Source organism: Mustela nigripes, chromosome 5 (assembly GCF_022355385.1).
Source record: "Mustela nigripes isolate SB6536 chromosome 5, MUSNIG.SB6536, whole genome shotgun sequence".
Lineage (NCBI taxonomy): Eukaryota > Metazoa > Chordata > Mammalia > Carnivora > Mustelidae > Mustela > Mustela nigripes.
The window spans coordinates 66,401,967-66,421,403 of NC_081561.1; the positions used below are offsets into that span (position 1 = coordinate 66,401,967).

The 19,437-nt window shown below is 44.4% G+C and overlaps 1 protein-coding gene across 4 annotated transcripts in view; it reads right to left on the reverse strand.

Annotated features, from left to right (window-relative positions):
* The window catches only part of C5H6orf89 (chromosome 5 C6orf89 homolog), a 43,724-nt gene extending 24,287 nt beyond the window's left edge, over nt 1-19,437 (reverse strand). Inside the window, exons 1-2 of one of the 4 annotated variants that reach the window (XM_059400581.1) lie at nt 19,270-19,437; nt 18,744-19,031 (exon numbers count right to left, since the gene is read on the reverse strand). Coding sequence is in view for 2 of the 4 variants with exons in the window: in XM_059400579.1 (XP_059256562.1) it covers nt 19,270-19,271 (2 nt within the window). In the remaining 2 variants the exon portion in view is untranslated. The other 3 variants (XM_059400579.1, XM_059400580.1, XM_059400578.1) reach the window with 3 other exon arrangements.

Genomic DNA, 19,437 nt, shown 5'->3' on the forward strand with positions numbered 1-19,437 from the left:
GGATTTATGTTCTCTTCTATTGGTCTTTTCCCCCCTTAAATGTAGAGGTCCTATTATCTCACATACCTCATCCCCAAAGTGCTTATAACCCCCAAAAGCACTGACAGGATACAATTCAATTTTTTTTATTAAGGAGATGCTGCCTTCTGTAGAGCAGAGGACAACAGTCCTGGAGGTCAGCAGAGAAAAGCAGGCCCACAGTGCCACCAGCCAGCGAGCACCTCAGCCTATCTCCCCTTCCAGCAGAGCCTCTGGGGGACTGATTGACTGGTGCTCTTTATGACTCTTAGCCCTTTAGTTCACTAGTTATGAAGTGGGCCTACACATTAGAATCACCTGGACAGGTTTTTTTTTTTTCCCTAATATTTTATTTATTTATTTGACAGACAGAGATTACAAGTAGAGAGGCAGGCAGAGAGAGGAAGGGAAGCAGACTCCCTGCTGAGCAGAGAGCCAGATTTGGGGCTTGATCCCAGGACCCTGGGATCATGACCTGAGCAGAAGGCAGAGGCTTTAACCCACTGAGCCACCCAGGTGCCCACTCTGCCCTGGACAGTTATTAATGAACGCTCATACCAGGACCTCAACCCTAACCAACTGAATCAGAAACAGACTTCTAATGGTGAATTAACAGGCAGGGAATCTAGTCTTTGAGGAACTGGCTGGGGGAGGGGAGAAACCCCCCACACCTAATGAGGCTAAATCCTTTCCCCAAAGTCTTTGCTCTTGCTCAGTGTTTTTATTAGGCCATACAGACTTTCATTTCAAGGTTCAGATAAAAGGATGGGTAAACTCTATTTAGAAATGTGTATTTTCGGGGTGCCTGGGTGGCTCAGTGAGTTAAGCCTCTGCCTTTGGCTCAGGTCATGATCTCAGGGTCCTGGGATCAAGCCCCGCATCCGGCTCTCTGCTCAGCAAGGAGACTGCTTCCCCCTATCTTTGCCTGCTTCTCTGCTTACTTGTGATCTCTCTCTCTGTCAAATAAATGAATAAAATCTTTTAAAAAATATATTTTTTCAACCAATGGTTCTGGGACAACGAGATATCCACATGCAAAAGAATGAAATAGGACCCTTCCTTCTACCATACACAAAAATGAACTCAAAATGGATCAAAGACATAAACTTAAGAACTAAAATTATAAACCCTTAGAAGAAAACGTGGGGGAAAATCTTCACGACACTGTATTAGGCAATGGTTTCTTAGATAAGGCAGGAAAAGCATAAGCAGCAAAAGAAAAACTAAATTGGACTACATTAAAATAAAACATTTTTGTACTGCCAATGATACCTTTTAGGAAAGTGAAATGACAACCCACAGAATGGCAGAACGCATATGCAAACCATATATCTGATAAGAGACTGGTATTCAGAGTAAAGAATTAGGACAATTCAATATTAAAAAGATGACCCAATTTTAAAATGGACAAAGAACGTGAATACACATTTCTCCAAAGAAGATACACAAATGGCCAATAAATTCATGAAAAGATGTTCAACGTCATTAGTCATCAGGGAAATACAAATCAAAACCACAATGAGACACTACTTCACAACCAAGGGGATGGCTATAATAAAGAAATCATATAAGCTGGCAAGATGTTCAGCACCTGGAACCCTGCTAGTGGGAATATGGTACAGCTGCTTTGGAAAAGTTTGAGTTTCTCAAAAATTTAAACAGAGTTATCGTATGATCCAGTAATTCCACTTTTAAGTATGAACCCAAGAGAATTTAAAACATTTCCAAACACAAACTTGCATACAAATATCCAAGCAGCACTATTCATAATAGCTCAAAAATAGAAGCAATCCAAATGCCCATGAACTACTAAATGGATGAATAAAATGTGGTATACCCACACAATAAAATATTGGACAATAAAAAGGAATAAAGTATTGATACATGCTACAACACAGGTGAGACTTGAAAATATTATGCTAAATGGAAGAAGACAGTCACAAAAGATAACATAAGACTTCATTAATAAAATGCAAACAGTCAAGAATAGCGGCAATCTATAGAGACAGGAAGTAGATTCATTAGTAGTTATCCAAGGGAGGGAGGGGAGAATGGGGAGTGACTGTTAGTAGATACAGTGTTTCTTTCTACAGTGACAAAAAACGTTCTAAACTTAAATTGTGGTGATAGTTGCACAACTCTGTGAATATACTAAAAATGTACACTAAATCGTACATTTCAAATGGGTGAATTTCGTAGCATATAAATTAAAGCTCCAAAAAGACATTTTTAAAATCTGTATTTATAGAATTTCAACATATGCCTGTTGTGGCATTTATTACACTACACTGCTATGATCTGGCTAAGTCACTTGGTCTATTTCATCCAAAAAATAAAAGGACTGTGAAGTAGGAGGTTTTCAAAGTCCCCTCTAGCTCTAAAATTTTAAGAGTAGGGGCGCCTGGGTGGCTCAGAGGGTTAAGCCTCTGCCTTCGGCTCAGGTCATGATCCCAGGGTCCTGGGATCCAGCCCCGCACTGGGCTCTCTGCTCAGCAGGAAGCCTGCTTCCTCCCTCTCTCTGCCTTCCTCTCTGCCTACTTGTGATCTCTGGCTGTCAAATAAATAAATAAAACCTTAAAAAATAAATAAATAAAATAAAATTTTAAGAGTAGATGAAGACTTCAGGAATTAGAAAAAATTCAATTCATTAGAAACTAAGGACTTATGCCAAATTGCATTGCTATCCCACTTCCTGTTATGCCATTCTATATGCTAGGCATCATGCTAAGCACTCTAGAAACATTATCTTTGTAAATCATCACAGCAATCCCAGAAGGTAGGTGTGACTTCTTTTTATTAAGTTTTTAATTTTAATTCCAATATAGTTAACATACAGTTCTATCAGTTTCAGGTGTACAATATAATGATTCAACAACTGTATATGTGACTCAGTGCTCATCACAGGTAAGTGTACTCTTAATCTCTTTCACCTATTTCCGCCATTCCCTCACCAACCTCCCCTCTGGCAACCGTTAGTTTGTTCTATAGTTAAGAGTCTGTTCCTTGGTTTGTCTCTCTTTGCTTTCAGTTTTGCCAAAAGGTAAGTGTGATTAATCCCATTTCTCAAATATTAAACTAAGCTCAGAAAGGTTCCATAACTTGCTGGGATGTGAAGTCAAGTGTGCCTGACATCAGGGTTGATGCTTTTAACCTTTATGCATGCTGTCTCCCTTACCAAGTATTTTCCTGCTCCTAGCTGGCAGTACAGAAACCACAATACCGTGTCCCTCAATTATCAAAACTGAGTGGTTGAGAACTGGAAAAGTGAGAAACTACAATGATTCCTGGAAAAATAAAGCAGTAACTTATAATAATATTTTTTACATCGTGATTTTGTGACTAGTGATTCCAGAGAGAATTTTTCTGTTGAAATTAACAGACATTCTAAGCAAGCAAGGATAATGTCCAAACAAACCATAATTAATTACCCAACAATATCCAGTCAAAATCCATTAAAATTTAGTAAAGGGCCAGAAAAGAGAGCAGTGAGAATACGAGAAAAAATCTGAAAGTGTTGGAAGGTGGAGCACACATAGGTAGCCCTCAGGCAGCAGAGAACATCACATTATTGTGCCTTTAGGAGAACTCTGAAAGGAACAAAAGCGCAAGTGAGGAGAACTAACTACCATAATTTCTGACGACAATTTCACAACCTTCTGTAAACCTCTGCTTACTTTTAATACACATAAACATCTCACCAAACCCAGAGTTTGTATTGTAAAAACAGGGTTTCCTTTGTAATTCAAGTATACAATGATATTACAATACTGAATATATTTTTTCCAACTGTACATCCTTCTTCCTTGAGATTCTGACACACTTCCCAAGTTATGGATGGATTATTACTAATAATTTCATAAAGTTTCTAAGAGCATATGGGGATCTTCATAATAAGCCCTCCTTTTGGCTTTGGTTAGACCAGTCATCCTCACCTGGGGGTGATTCAGGACAGGGGACATTTGGAAAGTCTGGAGACATTTTTTATGGTCACACTGGAGGGGTACTGGCATCTAGCAAATATGTTAATTAAACATACACAAAAAATTCCCCTTTGGGTTGGGATTTCATACTAACAAAGCAGCTCCTTGCTGTGATCTGAAATTCCTCAACACAAGGACTTGTATTAAAAAATACTAATAAAAAATCTTGTCCTCTAAAAAAAAAAATACCAAACACAGAGTCATGGCTATGTATCAAGCATGAGGGGACTGACTGAAATCAGCTGAGCGTTGATGGCAATTCCTTTACCTCCAGAAGGAAAGAGAGATCCAACTCTGGCAGGAATGAGCTTTGCCACAGAGGGAAGTTCCAAAGAGTGAGCTTGACTCCTAACAGTGGCTTAGACCTGCAAGGGCACAGGCAGGGTCACCAGCACAATTATGAAAATCAAGGTATCATGCACCACCCTGAACAGAAGGAACTGCTAGAACATCTGGGAGTGGGATCCAGGTGCAGAAGTATTCAAACTCTTCCCTGTTGATTAAAGGCACACCCCCAATTAGGAGACACTGCTTTCGCCAGTTCTCCACTGGGGAAGAGTTTGTTCCCCAGGGGACATGTGGCAATGTCTGGAGATATTTTATTTTATTTTTTTAAAGATTTTATTTATTTATTTGACAGACAGAGATCACAAGTAGGCAGAGAGGCAGGCAGAGAGAGAGAGGAGGAAGCAGGCTCCCTGCTGAGCAGAGAGCCTCACACGGGGCTCAATCCCAGGACCCTGGGATCAAGACCTGAGCCGAAGACAGAGGCTTTAACCCACTGAGCCACCCAGGTGCCCCTGGAGACATTTTAGATTGTCAAAACTGGAAAGGCACCATTAGCATCTAGAGGGTAAAGACTAAACATCCTACAAGGACAGCCCCCTATAACAAAGAACTGTCCCACTTAAACTGTTAAGAGTACTGAGGTTAAGAAAGTCTCCTTTCAAGGGAGGCCGGGGTGGAAGTGAGGGGAGAAGTAAGCCAGGAGGCTGTTTGCTTCCGAAGGAGCATCTCAGGAAGAGAAGGAAGCCACTGACAACTCTGATGAGATGTTCTCCACAATTCCTTCTGGGTCTCAGTCTAGGAAAAAGACAGAGGCACAGCTGACAGAATGACCCTGACAGAACTTATCAACAAAAATATTTAAAGTAGAAAACAGGTTAAGAGGTCAGAGTAAGGGGTGCCTGGGTGGCTCAGTCAGTTAAGCGTCCGCCTTTGATCCCAGGACCCTGGGATCAAGCCCCACATAGGGGTCCCAGCAGGAAGCCTGCTTCTTCCTCTCCCTCTACATCTCCTCCCCGCCACCCCCTGCTTGTGCTCTCTCTCACTCTCTCAAATAAAGAAAATCTTTCAAAAAAAAAAAAAAAAAAAAGAGGTCAGACCTAATGTCAACTTCTGCTTTGTCCTGTCTAATACAGAATTCCTTTAGAGTTATAAATATGTCCCAAACACTGATTTGACATCACCCTGGAGGGTCACGGTTTACCAAACTAAACAGCTGTGCCAGTTAGGCAACTCTGAGATGCATCTAGCATCTCTGATGCATGTAGCTAAAACATGAAAGGGAAAATGCTATATTTCAAAAAGAAAGTTTCAAAAGCCCATCTAAATATGTCCCAGGGGCGCCTGGGTGGCTCAGTTGTTAAGTGTCTGCCTTCAGCTCAGATCATGATCCCAGGATCCCAGGACTAAGCCCTGCATCGGGCTCCCTGCTCAGCGGAAAGCCTGCTTCTCCTTCTCCCATTCACTCCCCTTGCTGTGTTCCCTCTCTCACTGTATCTCTCTCTGTCAAATAAACAAATAAGTAAATAAATATGTCATAATCTTCAATAGTGGGAACAATATCCCGAGCGATACTAAATTTTCTTTTTTCAGTACCAGGTTCTTTAGTGCTAGCTATGCAGTATGATAAAACCATTCCTTAGCGTTACGAACAAATTCCATTCTATTTTATCCAGGGATTCCCATTAACTGAAGAAGTTCTACTAAAATGAAAAAAATGCGGCCTTCGGTATAATAAAAACCACTAAAAAAACTCCATCATATTTATTTATTTATTAAATGTATTTTTTTAAAAGAGTTTATTTATTTATTTGGCAGACAGAGATCACAAGTAGGCAGAGAAGCAGGCTGAGAGTGAGAGGGAAGCAGGCTCCCCGCTAAGCAGAGAGCCCCTTGTGGGGCTCGATCCCAGGACCCCGAGATCATGACCTGAGCCGAAGGCAGAGGTTTAACCCACTGAGCCACCCAGGCACCCACAAATACAATATTTAAAGAAAAAATAGTCGATGAATATTAAAACAATGGGATTTAAAAGAGCAGGAATTAAAAATGTAAAAAGTGCTCAAAATGTACAACTGACGGAATAGTTTTTTGCAGTTGTTTTTTTTTTCTTAAGATTTTATTTATTTAAGAGAGAGAGACACAGCAAGAGAGGAAACACAAGCAGTGGGAGTGGGAGAGGGAGAAGCAGGCTTCCCACTGAGCAGGGAGCCCAATACCAGGCTCTAAACGGGATTCCTTTCCAGGACCCTGGGATCACGACCTGAGCTGAAGGCAGCTGCTGAACAACTGAGCCACCCAAGCACACCTACTTTTTTGCAGTTTTATCATCACTTGACTAAGTCCTCTTTCTGGACACCTCTGTCCAGTGAAACTTGATGAGTCTGACACTTTCTTTGCTCACTGAAAATATGTCTCTTCCACTTTTTCCAGCTGCTTATTTTTGAAAAATTGTAAGCCTCCAGAAAAACGGAAATACTACAATAAACACTTGTATATCCTTCCCTTAGACTGTTAACATTTGGCCAAATCTGCTTTATCTGTCTCCTCTCTGATTTTGCCAGAATCATTTAAAAGTTAGTTGCAACACATCATGAAATCACTTCTAAATGTTTCAGCATGCGTCTCCTCAGAACGAGGACACTGCTCTACTTAATAATAAGCAAAATTATCATACCTACTAAAATAAAAGATTAATATCCACACCATAATCAAATTTCTGTTAAAAAAAAAGGCTATATAGTTTTTTAGAAACCCAAGATCCAATTAACAGTCACAAATCACAACTAGCTGTCATGACTCTTTGGACTATTTAATCTAGAACAGATCTTGGCCCCCCCCCCCTTTTTTTTTGTCCTTTATGATAGGAATATATTTGAAGCAGTAACCCCCATCCCATTTTAAAACTTATTTTTACCTGTTCCTATCCTCACCTTCTCTAGTTTCTATCATTAAAACAACAAACCCTTCCTCTCTAGAATTCCAGTGCTCATGTTCTCCCTCCCTTCTGAGCCAAGTTCCTTTAAAAAAAAATGGGGGGAGGGCATCACTTCACCTTTTTTCTCAGATCTCCATTTGTTTACTAACCTCTTGAAATTATACTGCCCTGCTCACACCAATAATGCTCTCACTCAGGCCACCAATGGCTCTCTACATGCCAAGTCCAAAGGTTTTGGATGTTTTCTCAACTATCACTTTACCTGACCTCTCTGCAGAACCTGCTGCTATCTATTTTCTCTCTCAAGTGCTCTCAAACCTTGGCATATTTCTCTTTTCTCAGAGACTATGCCCCTGAATGTGGCATTTATCACAGCTGTCCTTGACCTTCTCATACCCGTCTATGGCTTTAACTGCCATCTATTAGTGATTCCAAATCTCTTCTCCAGTCTACAACTTTCCAGAACTCCAGACCCATCCATCTACCTACCTACCGGACACCATGGCCGAAATTTCCTACTGTCTCTTATATGTAATGTGTCCAAAACTATTTTCCTCCCTGCAACCCATTTCTCCTACTATATTAGTTTGTAATTAACAGAAACACCAGTTCTCCAGATTTAAAACCTCTCTTCCACCTTCCTCATCACCACCAGTGAACCAATCCCTAAATCCTCAATTCCACCCCCTGTATAGTTGCCTTCATCATCTTCCCTTTAGCTCTACATTAATGGCAGTTAAGGCCCTCAATATCTCTCCCATGGACCATCACAAAGATATACTTTATTGCTACACTTCCAGTCCTCTTTCTCCTCTCCAATCCGTCTTCTACTCTCTCCACAAATTATTTTTCTGAAACACGAATTAGTTCATGTTACTCATCTATTTAAAGCAGCTTCCTTGGGGCACCTAGGTGGCTCAGTGGGTTTAAAGCCTCTGCCTTCTGCTCAGGTCATGATCCCAGGGTCCTGGGATAGAGCCCCACACCAGGCTCTCTGCTGGGCAGGGAGCCTGCTTCCCCGCCTCTCTCTCTCTGCCTGCCTCTCTGCCTACTTGTGATCTCTGTCAAATAAACAAATAAAATCTTTAAAATAAGTAAACAAATAAAGCAACTTCTTTGAGGGGGTTCCTGGGTGGCACAGTTGGTTAAGTGTCTGACTGTTGATTTTGGCTTAGGTCATTTCCTCAGGGTTGTGAGATCAAGATCAAAACCCAAGGCCTAGCATGGAGCCTGCTTAAGATTCTCTCTACCTCAAATAAACAAACAAACAAAATAAAGCAACTTTCTTGAATCCCCATGACCTGCTATGCAACAGTGTAGACAATGGGTTAAGAAGGCAAATGGAGTTGGGAAAAGATGGATAATTACTTGATCTTCCATCTACTGTGTAGCCATAGCATTTTATAAAATAAATCTTAATCTATGTATTTATATAGATATATATTTATAAAATAATTCTTAATCTAAGCCTCAGAGTTTTCATTATTTTATAAAATGTTTTTTAAAGATGAATGTAGGGGCGCCTGGGTGGCTCAGTGGGTTAAGCCACTGCCTTCGGCTCAGGTCATGATCTCAGGGTCCTGGGATCGAGTCCTGCATCGGGCTCTCTGCTCAGCGGGGAGCCTGCTTCCCTCTCTCTCTCTCTGCCTGCCTCTCCATCTACTTGTGATTTCTCTCTGTCAAATAAAAAAAAAAAAATTTAAAAAAAAAAAATAAAGATGAATGTAAAACATGTGTCCCAATACCCAAATTTAATACTTAGTAATTGTCCTAAGATGAAGCCCAAATTACTTAGCATTGGCCCTTTATGACCTGGTCAACTGCTTACCTGTTCAGTCTCATTTCTCATTCCTTCTTCACATGCTTCACTGCCATACCATTTCACATCTTTTTGCTTTTGCACAAGTAATTTCCTCTGCTACAAAGTCTAGCTCCCATAAATTCCCAATGAGTGAACTCCTTATTCCTGCCTTGATTTTTGTCCTTTGAACCTTAAACACACTCAATCACTCTATATTATACCTATTTCCATGTCTCCTCACACTACATTGTTTTTGTTGAAAAGAAAATCTCAGGGGCACCTGGGTAGCTCAGTTGGTTAAGTGTCTGCCTTCAGCTCAGGTCAAGAACTCAGGATCCAAGGATCAAGTCCCACATTGGCGGGGGGTGCCATGCTCAGCAGGGTGTCTGCTTCTCCCTCTCCTTCTGCTCCTCCCCTTGCTCATGCTTTTTCTTTCCCAAATAAATAAAATCTTAAAAAAAAAAAAAGGGGGGGGGAGAGGATGAAAATCACAGGCCCAAAATGGTGTCCCTTAGGTAAAGTCAGTAAACCAAAACTTAACACCTAATCTAACTGCAGTTTCAAACCCCCCAGAACTTTAACCAGCCAACATGGAATTTCTGGTCAGTGCTAGAAAATTTACTGATAAAACTCTTCCCATTTCCCATAGGTGAATGACCTTGCCAAAAAACAAAAAACAAAAAACAAAAAAACCCACAAAGTCTTTATTCTACTCTACCTTTATTTTTTAAAGATTATTTATTTATATTTCAGATCTTTTTATTTTTACGTATTTATTTCTTTTTAAAGATTGTATTTATTTATTTGACACACAAAGATCACAAGTAGGCAGAGAGGCAGACAGAGAAAGAGGAGGAAGTAGGCTTCCCACTGAGCAGAGAGCCCAATGTGGGGCTTGATCCCAGGACCCTGGGATCATGACCTGAGCTGAAGGCAGAGGCTTTAAGCCACTGAGCCAACCAGGCATCCCTAGATTTTATTTTTTATTTAACAGAGCACGAACACAGCACGGGGAATCTGGAGAGGGAGAAGCAGGCTCCCCGATAAGCAGGAAGCCCGGAGATTTCGGAGCTTGATCCCAGGACCCTAGGATCATGACCTGAGCAGAAGGTAGACGCTTAACGGACTGAGCCATCAGGCCCGCCCCCTATTTATTTTGAGAGAGAGAGAGAGAGGGAGGGAGGGAGAGAGGGAGCGTGCATGCGTGCGTTGGCGGGGGGAGGGGGAGGAGTGGGAGAATCTCAAGCAGACTCCCTGCTGAGTGCGGAACCCAACACAGGGATAGATCTCACAACTCTGAGATCATGACCTGAACCAAAATTAAGAGCTGAATGCTTAACCAGCTGAGGCCCCCAGGTGCTCCCTCAATGTTTGAAAACCTTTCCTAGGGGCGCCTGGGTGGTTCAGTGGGTTAAAACCTCTGCCTTTGGCTGGGGTCATGATCCCAGGGTCCTGGGAACGAGCCCCACATCGGGCTCTCTGCTCAGCAGGATCCTGCTTCCCCTCCTTCTCACTGCCTGCTTCTCTGCCTACTTGTGATCCATGTCTGTCAAATAAATAAATAAATAATCTTTTAAAAAATAAATAAAAACCTTTCCTTTTCTGTACCCCTTAGGAGCTCCCCTCTACTTGCTAGATAGGATGTTGCCTGATTAATGAATTAATAAAGCCTATTATACCTTTAAATTTGCTCATTTGAATTTTTGTTATTTAACACTTGAAAGCAAGAATAATGGAGAAACAGAAGAAACTAAAAACACACATGAAATTCACCTCAGGGACATGAAAACTGATCAATGTCTACTAAGCAAATTTATAGAAAGGACCTAAAGTGATCATTCTTTTCCCAAACTAATTGATCTAATACTTGATTCATTTTACCTTTTATTCTTCTTATTCTTAAAAATACATCAACCTAAGAAGGATTTAGATGAGATTAGGAACCTCCCATTTAGACAATCTGTGGTGTTGTGGGGCAGCTGTAGAGGACTAAGGATTCAAAGTGGGTCTTGAAAGTTGTTTTGGTCCAAAGCAGAAAGACCTAAGAGGGCAAACAGGGTTACTCTTTGGTATGCAAGTTGGACTATGTGAACTTCAGTCAAAACTTCAATGTAGCAAAAGTTGTATTTCCGTTGTTCTTTAGAAAAAAAAGTGTGATAAACTCAAATACACACGTTTATTAAGGGAGAAGATTCCACCATGGGAACAACCAAATGAGCACCCCGAAGAAGTCAGAATAGTAAGTATTCGGGAGTCGTTTCTATTATAAAGTGTACACTTTATATGTACAGATGTGTATATGTACATATGTACACATATATGTATACCTGCATGTATATGTATATGTACAGTGTAAACTGTACACTTTCAATGTACTCGCGAATACCAAGGCTGTGCAGGCTCTTAAACATGAAAAGGTGCGCCAACAGGGCTAACGGTCTTAAAACACTACGGAACACGATTTTTGTACTAAAAGGTGATTACAAACAGCTCATCGGGTCAATAAACCAAATCATACAACTTTCTGAAACCCTAGATGCTACTGTTATCACATACCAAGTCCACACTTAAAGAAAATTCCTTAACAACTATTAGAAAAAAATGTTCGGTGGGGGCGGGGGAGGACTACTCCCAATATACACAAAAAAATCAGAAGTCCGTCAAAAGGGCAGTGAAATCTAGACTTCGAGGCGCCAATCGTGTTTTGGACACCAACGTGACGCCTGCCAAACAGATTCAAGCAGAGTCGACCTCACTTTGCTCAGTCTCTCGGAGCCAAAGAAAGAAAAGGTCTTAAAGGAGTCAACCTCGACTGGGGGGGAGGGGGCGGAGGTATGAGGGGAAAGTTGCCGGGGGTGCAGGCAGTCTGCGAAACACCTGAGGCTCAAGAAATGGCCTTGCGCAGGGGCAAGGGGCTGCGCGAGGATGTCACAGACGGGCCCGGCGGCGAGGCTGTCACAGCGCGGCCTCCCCCCTCCCGGCCTCGGGCCCCAGTCACTCACATGCGGGGCCCGCGCCCTCTCGGGCTCCTCCTGCCGCGGGGACAGCAGCCACCCGGCGAGGAGGGTAAGCCGACAACTTCCTGCTTCCGGGCACGCAACCCGGAAGCAACTCCCGCGCCACCGGCGACGCCGCGGACCCTAGGGTAGCTCCTTCTTCACGCCCCGCGCTTCCGTCAGAAACAGAACCCGTGACGTTGCCGAGCGCGCGCGCGAACTCCCGCGATATCTGGAGGGCACTGGCCCCTGCTCCCCCTGGCGTAAGGTTCTTGCCGTGCGGGTTCTTTTCATTGCATGCCAGGGTCTGTCCTCTGGCTGCGCTGATCCGTTCAATAAGCTTTTATTAAGACTCCTACTACGTGCCGAGCAGCGTGTTAGGCATTAAGGGACGGGAGTGGGAGGGTTCGGTAATTGGGAGAGGCAAGTCCTTAAAGCCTCCCGGTGCTCTTCGTCTAAAACAAAGACAAACCCTGTGGCTTCCAACTTTACCGGGCTAGCAGACCAAATGTCATTGTGATGCGTTTGCGTTGCAGTTTCTCCCGCTGCCTAATTCCCGGGGGCGGGGCGGGGCAGGCGGCCTTGATAGTTCCGGTGGAAAACTTTTAGAGGCAAAATTTCTCCCTCCGCACGGGTAGGAGTCTCTAAAGAGTCGGACGCAACCTCCATTAAAGACGACCTCCTCCACAGCTCTACGCCACAGGAAGGAAGTGCTCCCTACAGCCTTGCGGTAGTCGTCAAATCACCTTCTCCTCCATCTTGATAGTGTACTATTCTTTAATAAAATGCTTTGTGCTTGGTACATTCCTAGTGTCCTTATTCGAGAGCGGATCCTCATATAGATCTTTGGAGGGGAATCCAAGAACCGAGACTTCCATTGACACAAGACCAGCTTCCATCGGTAACTCCAGCACAAGGTAAGATAGTCCTCACCCCGATGGGGCTAGAGGACCCATGTCTGATTTACTTTCTCGGATGTCAGTTCTCACTCACTTTGCAATTTGCTTACTACTGTCTGCATTTCTTCCTTTCCTGCACTTCTTCTGCCATCACTCACTGTGTGACCCTCAAAACCCGAGGACATGCTGTCCCACCTGCTAGTTTCGTCCATCCTCATACTCATTCAGCCTCCTGGACGATCCATCTAACCAGGAGTTCTACTTTTTCTGTTGCCTCATATCAGACCTCCTCATGTGCCCCCCCACCCCCTTTCTGGAACGATGGTTTCAATCAATCAACCTCTAAAACTTAAATCCCAGGTGGGTGCATGATTATCACGGTATCGTGTGGAAGTTTATTTCCAATAAGGCAAGGGCAAATCTTTGTACCTACTCAAACTCAAGTTAATACCCTGGGATGAAATCCGTAAATGGAACTACATAGATGTTGAGGGCCAGGGCACATATCCTGGCACTCGGGGAGAGGAACCATAAAATATACCAATGCCCTCCCTCATGGGCACATCAATTGCGAGGAGGCAGGTAAAGAAAGGAGAGGCTATAGTAATATTAATTAAGGAAGTGGGCCTCTCCTAGGGGGACACCCTCGGGGTTGCTCTTCAAAGCAGTGAGGAAAGGGGCACCTGGGTGGCTCAGTGGGTTAAAGCCAGGGTCCTGGGATCGAGCCCCGCATTGGGCTCTCTGCTTAGTGGGGAGCCTGCTTCCCCCTCGCTCTCTCTGCCTGTCTCTCTGCCTACTTGTGATCTCTCTCTCTGTCAAATAAATAAATAAAATCTTAAAAAAAAAAAAAAAGGCACGGAAGAAGGCCATCTCCCTTCCAGATACACAACATTCCAATGGGGACATTCTTGGAATATTGTGTCCACTTCTTCTTCTTTGCTATCCCCTTACAGATGGGAAACTGGGAAACTGGTTGTCAGATGTACCCGGAATGCTTCCTTGCTAACTGGAATGTCTGACCCCCAAACTTTAAAGAGGAAACCGTTCATCTTTTCTGCATACAGCATGGCCCCAATATAAACGAAGAGATGGGGCAACGGGGCCCCCCAATAGGACAATGGATTATAACACCATCTTACTAGGTGGCTCAGTCAGTAAGCATCTGCCTTCAGCTCAGGTCATGATTCCAGGGTCCTGGGATCGAGCTCCACATCAGGCTCCCTGCTCAGCGGGGAGTCTGCTTCTCCTTTTCCCTCTGGCCTTCTCCCCTGCTAATGCTCTCTCTCTTGCTCTCTTAAGAAAAAATCTTTTAACACCATCTTATAGCTAGACCTCTCTTGTAGAGACTAAGGACAGAGGTCTCAGATCCTTTAGATCTAAGACTTCATGTTCCTTAAACAAACCCTAGGCTTTTCAAAACCTGCAATATTGAGCTGTCCTCTTTAGTTCTCCTCACAGACCCAAGCCGTAAGCCCCCTCCCCACCGTCAGAGGAGGTTTCCCAAGCCCCACTGCCCCACCAAACCCTACCATAGCCCAAAAACAATGATCCAGTATCCCCATATCTGGGACCACCAACCCCCTCAGGTCCTAATAAGCCCCTTCCAATTCTGTGTCCCTTCCAGGAAATGGCTGGTCCAACTGGAACCACCATGTGGGTGCAAACTCCATTCTCTATGAGTGTTCTCCACCAAGTCCAAAAGGACTTGGGAGATTTTTCTGTGGACCCTGACACTTACATATCAGTTTGGCACTAATTTTTGATCTGTCCTGAAGGACACAGTGGTCATTCTCAATCAGACTCTCTCCAAGGCAGACTGAGATGGAACTGGGGAGCCTGCCACCCAATTTGGGGATAAACTTCACAGTTCTGCCAGATACCATGGCAGTGCCAGTCACAGATCCTCGCCGGAACTATGAGACTCTACAAGGACAATGGTCCCGAGACCATCTTACAATCTATCTAACAAATGGAATGAAAAGATGCCAATCAAAGCCAATTAATTATAATAAGCTGGCTCTCATAAACCAGGGAAAGGAAGAAAACACTGCAGCCTTTATGGAAAGACTAAGAGAGACTAACTAAACAAACCAACCTTGATCCCAGTTCTTACAGTTCTTAATGGCCGACTCCTCACTCAGACCACCCCCAATGTAAGGAAGAAACTCCAAAAGTTATCCCTAAGGCGAGACACCCCAAGCTCTGAACTCCTTAAGGTGATCAATTTGGTGTTCTATAGCTGGGACCAGGAGGGAAAAAAAGGGAAAAGAAAAACATAAGGATCAGAGACAGGCTCAATTCCTGGTGGCCTTGCAACAGCAGTCATCACCTTAGGGTCACCCCCCTCAAAAGGGAGACACCAAAAGGAGCCTGCTACCATTGCAAAAAGGGACACTGGAGAGATGAATGTCCCTAAGTCTATAACATGGCCTGTTCTTAATGTCCTCAAATGGGACATTAGAGGAGAGACTGCCCCTCTAATGGGAGAACCAGAGGTTCAGAATCCCTTCTGTCACCACCATCCCCACTAGCTGTCACTCTGAGGAGCCCTAGGGCACCAATAGGCTCCCCAACTCACTGTTTCCATCACTGCAATGGGACTCAGGTGACCCTTGATGTGGCAAGTAGGACAATTAATTTTCTTTTGGACACGGGAGCCACCTACTCTATCTTAACCTCTTTTATGTATAAGCTTTCCTTCAGCTCCTGTCTGGTTATGGGAGTGAATAGCCAACTCACCAAGCTAAAATTCATCTGTTCTTGGGACAGGGCTCTATTCAGTTAGTGCCTTCGAGAGGCTCTATGGGAAAAACAGATCCTACCAAAGCCACACCACTGAAACCCAACCTCCCCACTCCAACCAGAAGATGAGGTCCTAATTAAATCCTGGAAAGATGGATCTCCTGGATCCCAACTAACTCCTTTATGGAAGGGACCCTCTACTCTTCTTTTATTCAGCCCTACCCTATATCAGTCATCAAGGTCCCAGAAACTGCCAGTTGGATCCATCTCTCCCAGTCAAGCCTGCTTTGACCTCTAACGAAGAGGATGACCCTGATGCCTCTGAACATACTCTTCAAAAAGGGGCCATCTCAGATAAGTCCTAAAATCCTCTATTCTGTTATATCCAATACCTTAGTGTGGTCAAAGTTCCTCCAGGGGACTTCTAAGACTATACCCTTAAAGAAATCCATGGGTACCTCTTTGACCACATTCACTTCTTCTGCCTGATAATTCTCACACTGCCCTGGACCACACAAGAATGCAACTTTCTAACCCCTTAGACCCATCACTTACACTTTTAAGTGCTATCTCAACACCACCAATTCCTCTTGCTGGATATGTGTGGGACCCCACTTAGCCACTATAATTCCTGTACCTGCTTCATTGTGGGCCACCAACAAGAGCACCACTAGTTCCACCTATACCTGTCTTTGGACACAAACATGGACCTTGTTGCCCCCTGTAAGTGCAAGAAACCTCCAAAGAAAGGTCACAGAACATAGCAGAAAAATCCTAAATGCTCAGAGGCCCCTCCCAATACCTGCTATTGTGGGACTGCTGCATACTCAACTCAAACTTTTTAATATGACCTTCCCAATCTATGTTAGTGCTAGCTCATCATCTGAGACTCCAGTAGGTTCTATTCCCTTTTCTCAGTGCCTTGCATTTCAACCTAACTTCAGCAGGGAAAGTGGGAAAGTGTTTCTGATCACTACTTTAACACTGTTAAAATACCCCACTTTTAACCTTCCCCCAAAATTCACCATCAAGCCCCCCATTGGGTCCACCATGTCTCAATAATGTCAGGGCCATCTATCAGCCCAAGTAATCTCCTTCAACACAACCTACCAACAGCCCTATCTCCCACTGGAAAAATTCCTAGAACATATTCTGGAATCCTCACTGCCAAACCTCTTTTCTGAACAGCCCATCACAACTGTACATCTAGTCATTACCCCTTGCCTGCCTTCATATTGGTTTCAGTCCCCTTTAGGGCCACTGCTGGACATTGGAGAACTCCCTCTGAGGAAGTCCCTTTATTTTCTTTCTTCCCCCTCCCCTCTGAAAGATTTATTTATTTGAGTTGAGGAGGGGAGGAGGAATAGAGGGAGAGAGAATCCCAAGCAGACTCAGCGGAGCATGGAGCCAGTGCAGGGCTCTATCTCACAACCCTGAGATCACTACCTGAGCCAAAACCAAGAGTATGACGCTCAACCAACTGCACCTCCCAGGCGCCCTATTTCCTATCCTAACCAAGGCTTACCTGCATCCTCAGAAGGGACTCTGTGTAACTCAGACATACCTAGCCCTTCCAAATGGATGTAAGGGCATTTGTTCTTTTACCTGGTTGGCTCCAGATGTAACCCTCATAGGAAGTACTCAAAGAGTTTTCCACTCTTTTGTAACTGAAACATCCATATCCAAAGCAGGAAGTCCTTACACTCCTCTTACTAGGGACCCTCCTGGAAACAGCCACAGGATCGGCCACAGGGATCACTAGGACTGTCCTTTCTTCCCAATTCTCTCAAGAATTAGGCAAATCCGGGGCGCCTGGGTGGCTCAATGGGTTAAAGCCTCTGCCTTCAGCTCAGGTCATGATCCCAGGGTCCTGGGATAGAGCCCTGCATCGGGCTCTCTGCTCAGCAGGGAGCCTGCTTCCCTTCCTCTCTCTCTCTGCCCACCTCTCTGCCTTCTTGTGATCTCTGTCAAATAAATAAATAAATAAAATCTTAAAAAAAAAAAAAGAATTAGGCAAATCCATTAAAAAAAGTATGCAAGTCTTGGCAACCTTAGACCACCAACTCAGGGGTAGTCCTCCAAAATCAAAGGGTATTAAATATCCTTGCTTCTGCCCAAGGCGGTATATGTGCATTAGCTTAAGAATAATGTTTTTATGTCAAACAATGGGTTTGTTCAAGAAGTATTAAAAGACTTCCCATCTCCTATCAGGTACATCCACCGCCTCCTTTCTTTTGGTCTTAGGTCATGGATATTTCCCTTCTTCACAGGACCTCTCCTTTGCATGATCCTTCTTTTGTTTTTTGGACTGTGTCTTCTTCACCTTTTAATGCAGCTCATCTCCTTTCATGTTAGACAGGTCCAACTTCAGCTCTTAACTGCAACAAGGGTATCAGCCCCTATCAAGTGAACATCAAAACTACCATAGCCCCTGGACCAGAGTAGTCAAGCCTTCTAAGACCAAGACACAAGCCCCCGCTCCGCCTTAATCTCATACCACTGCCTGATGCCCCAGAGAGCAAAGATTAGGACTCTAATGAAAACATTGCCGTGTTCTGAAGGAAGCAACTACAGAAGATTGAGTTCGGCCCCCAACTTAAAAGATTTCAGGACCTCGTCTTTGAAGGGGGAATGGCAGAGTAGGCTATTACATACGAGCTGGAGGCAAGGGCAGCAATAAATGGGTTACATTTAGAGACCCGAGGGCAAACATCTTGGTTTTGTGGTTTCCAACTTTCCAGGACTACAAGACCAAGAGCAGCAGGTGCAGAGCTTGTGCTCCGCTGTTCAACTTCTGCCCCAGGGTAACCCCAGAATTTATTATATTACGTTTGCATTCAGAATTGCCCCCCCCCCCCCCGCGTAAGGGAAGACAGCGAAGACCGGTCCAGCAGGAACCTTGTAGGGCAAAAGTTCTCCCTCCCCACCGGTAGGAGGAGTCTCCATTAAAGACTACCTTGTCCTTAGGACCCCGCTTACTTAAAAAGGAAAAAAACTGGTAGCCTCGGGGCAGTTGCCAACCCCAGACTTGCCCACTCCATTCTGAGTGTACTGTCCTTTAATAAACCGCTTTGTGCTTACTACCTTTCTTCTCATTGTCTTTATTCCACACTGCGGATCCTCATGTATTAAATCTCTTATGGGGAATCCAAGAAGAGGGCCTTCCATTGACACAGGGCAAGCTTCCACCGGTAACAATTACAAAAAGATGTTTCGAAGAGGGGCGAGGAATCTACTCCCAATATACAAGAAAAATCAGAAGTCCGTCAAAAGGGCAGTGAAATCTAGACTTCGAGGCGCCAATCGTGTTTTGGACACCAGCGTGACGCCTGCCAAACAGGTTCAAGCAGAGTCGACCTCACTTTGCTCGGCCTCTCGGAGCCAAAGAAAGAAAAGAGATCTTAAAGGAGTCAACCTCGACTTGGGGGGAGGGGGCGGAGGTATGAGGGGAAAGTTGCCGGGGGTGCAGGCAGTCTGCGAAACACCTGAGGCTCAAGAAATGGCCTTGCGCAAGGGCAACGGGCTGCGCGAGGATGTCACAGACGGGCCCGGCGGCGAGGCTGTCACTGCGCGGCCTCCCCCCTCCCGGCCTCGGGCCCCAGTCACTCACATGCGGGGCCCGCGCCCTCTCGGGCCCCCCCCGCCTTGGGGACAGCGGCCGCCCGGCGAGGAGGATAAGCGGACAATTCCTGCTTCCGGGCACGCAACCCGGAAGCAACTCCCGCGCCACCGCGAGGCCGCGCGCCCTAGGGAAGCTCCTTCTTCACGCCCCGCGCTT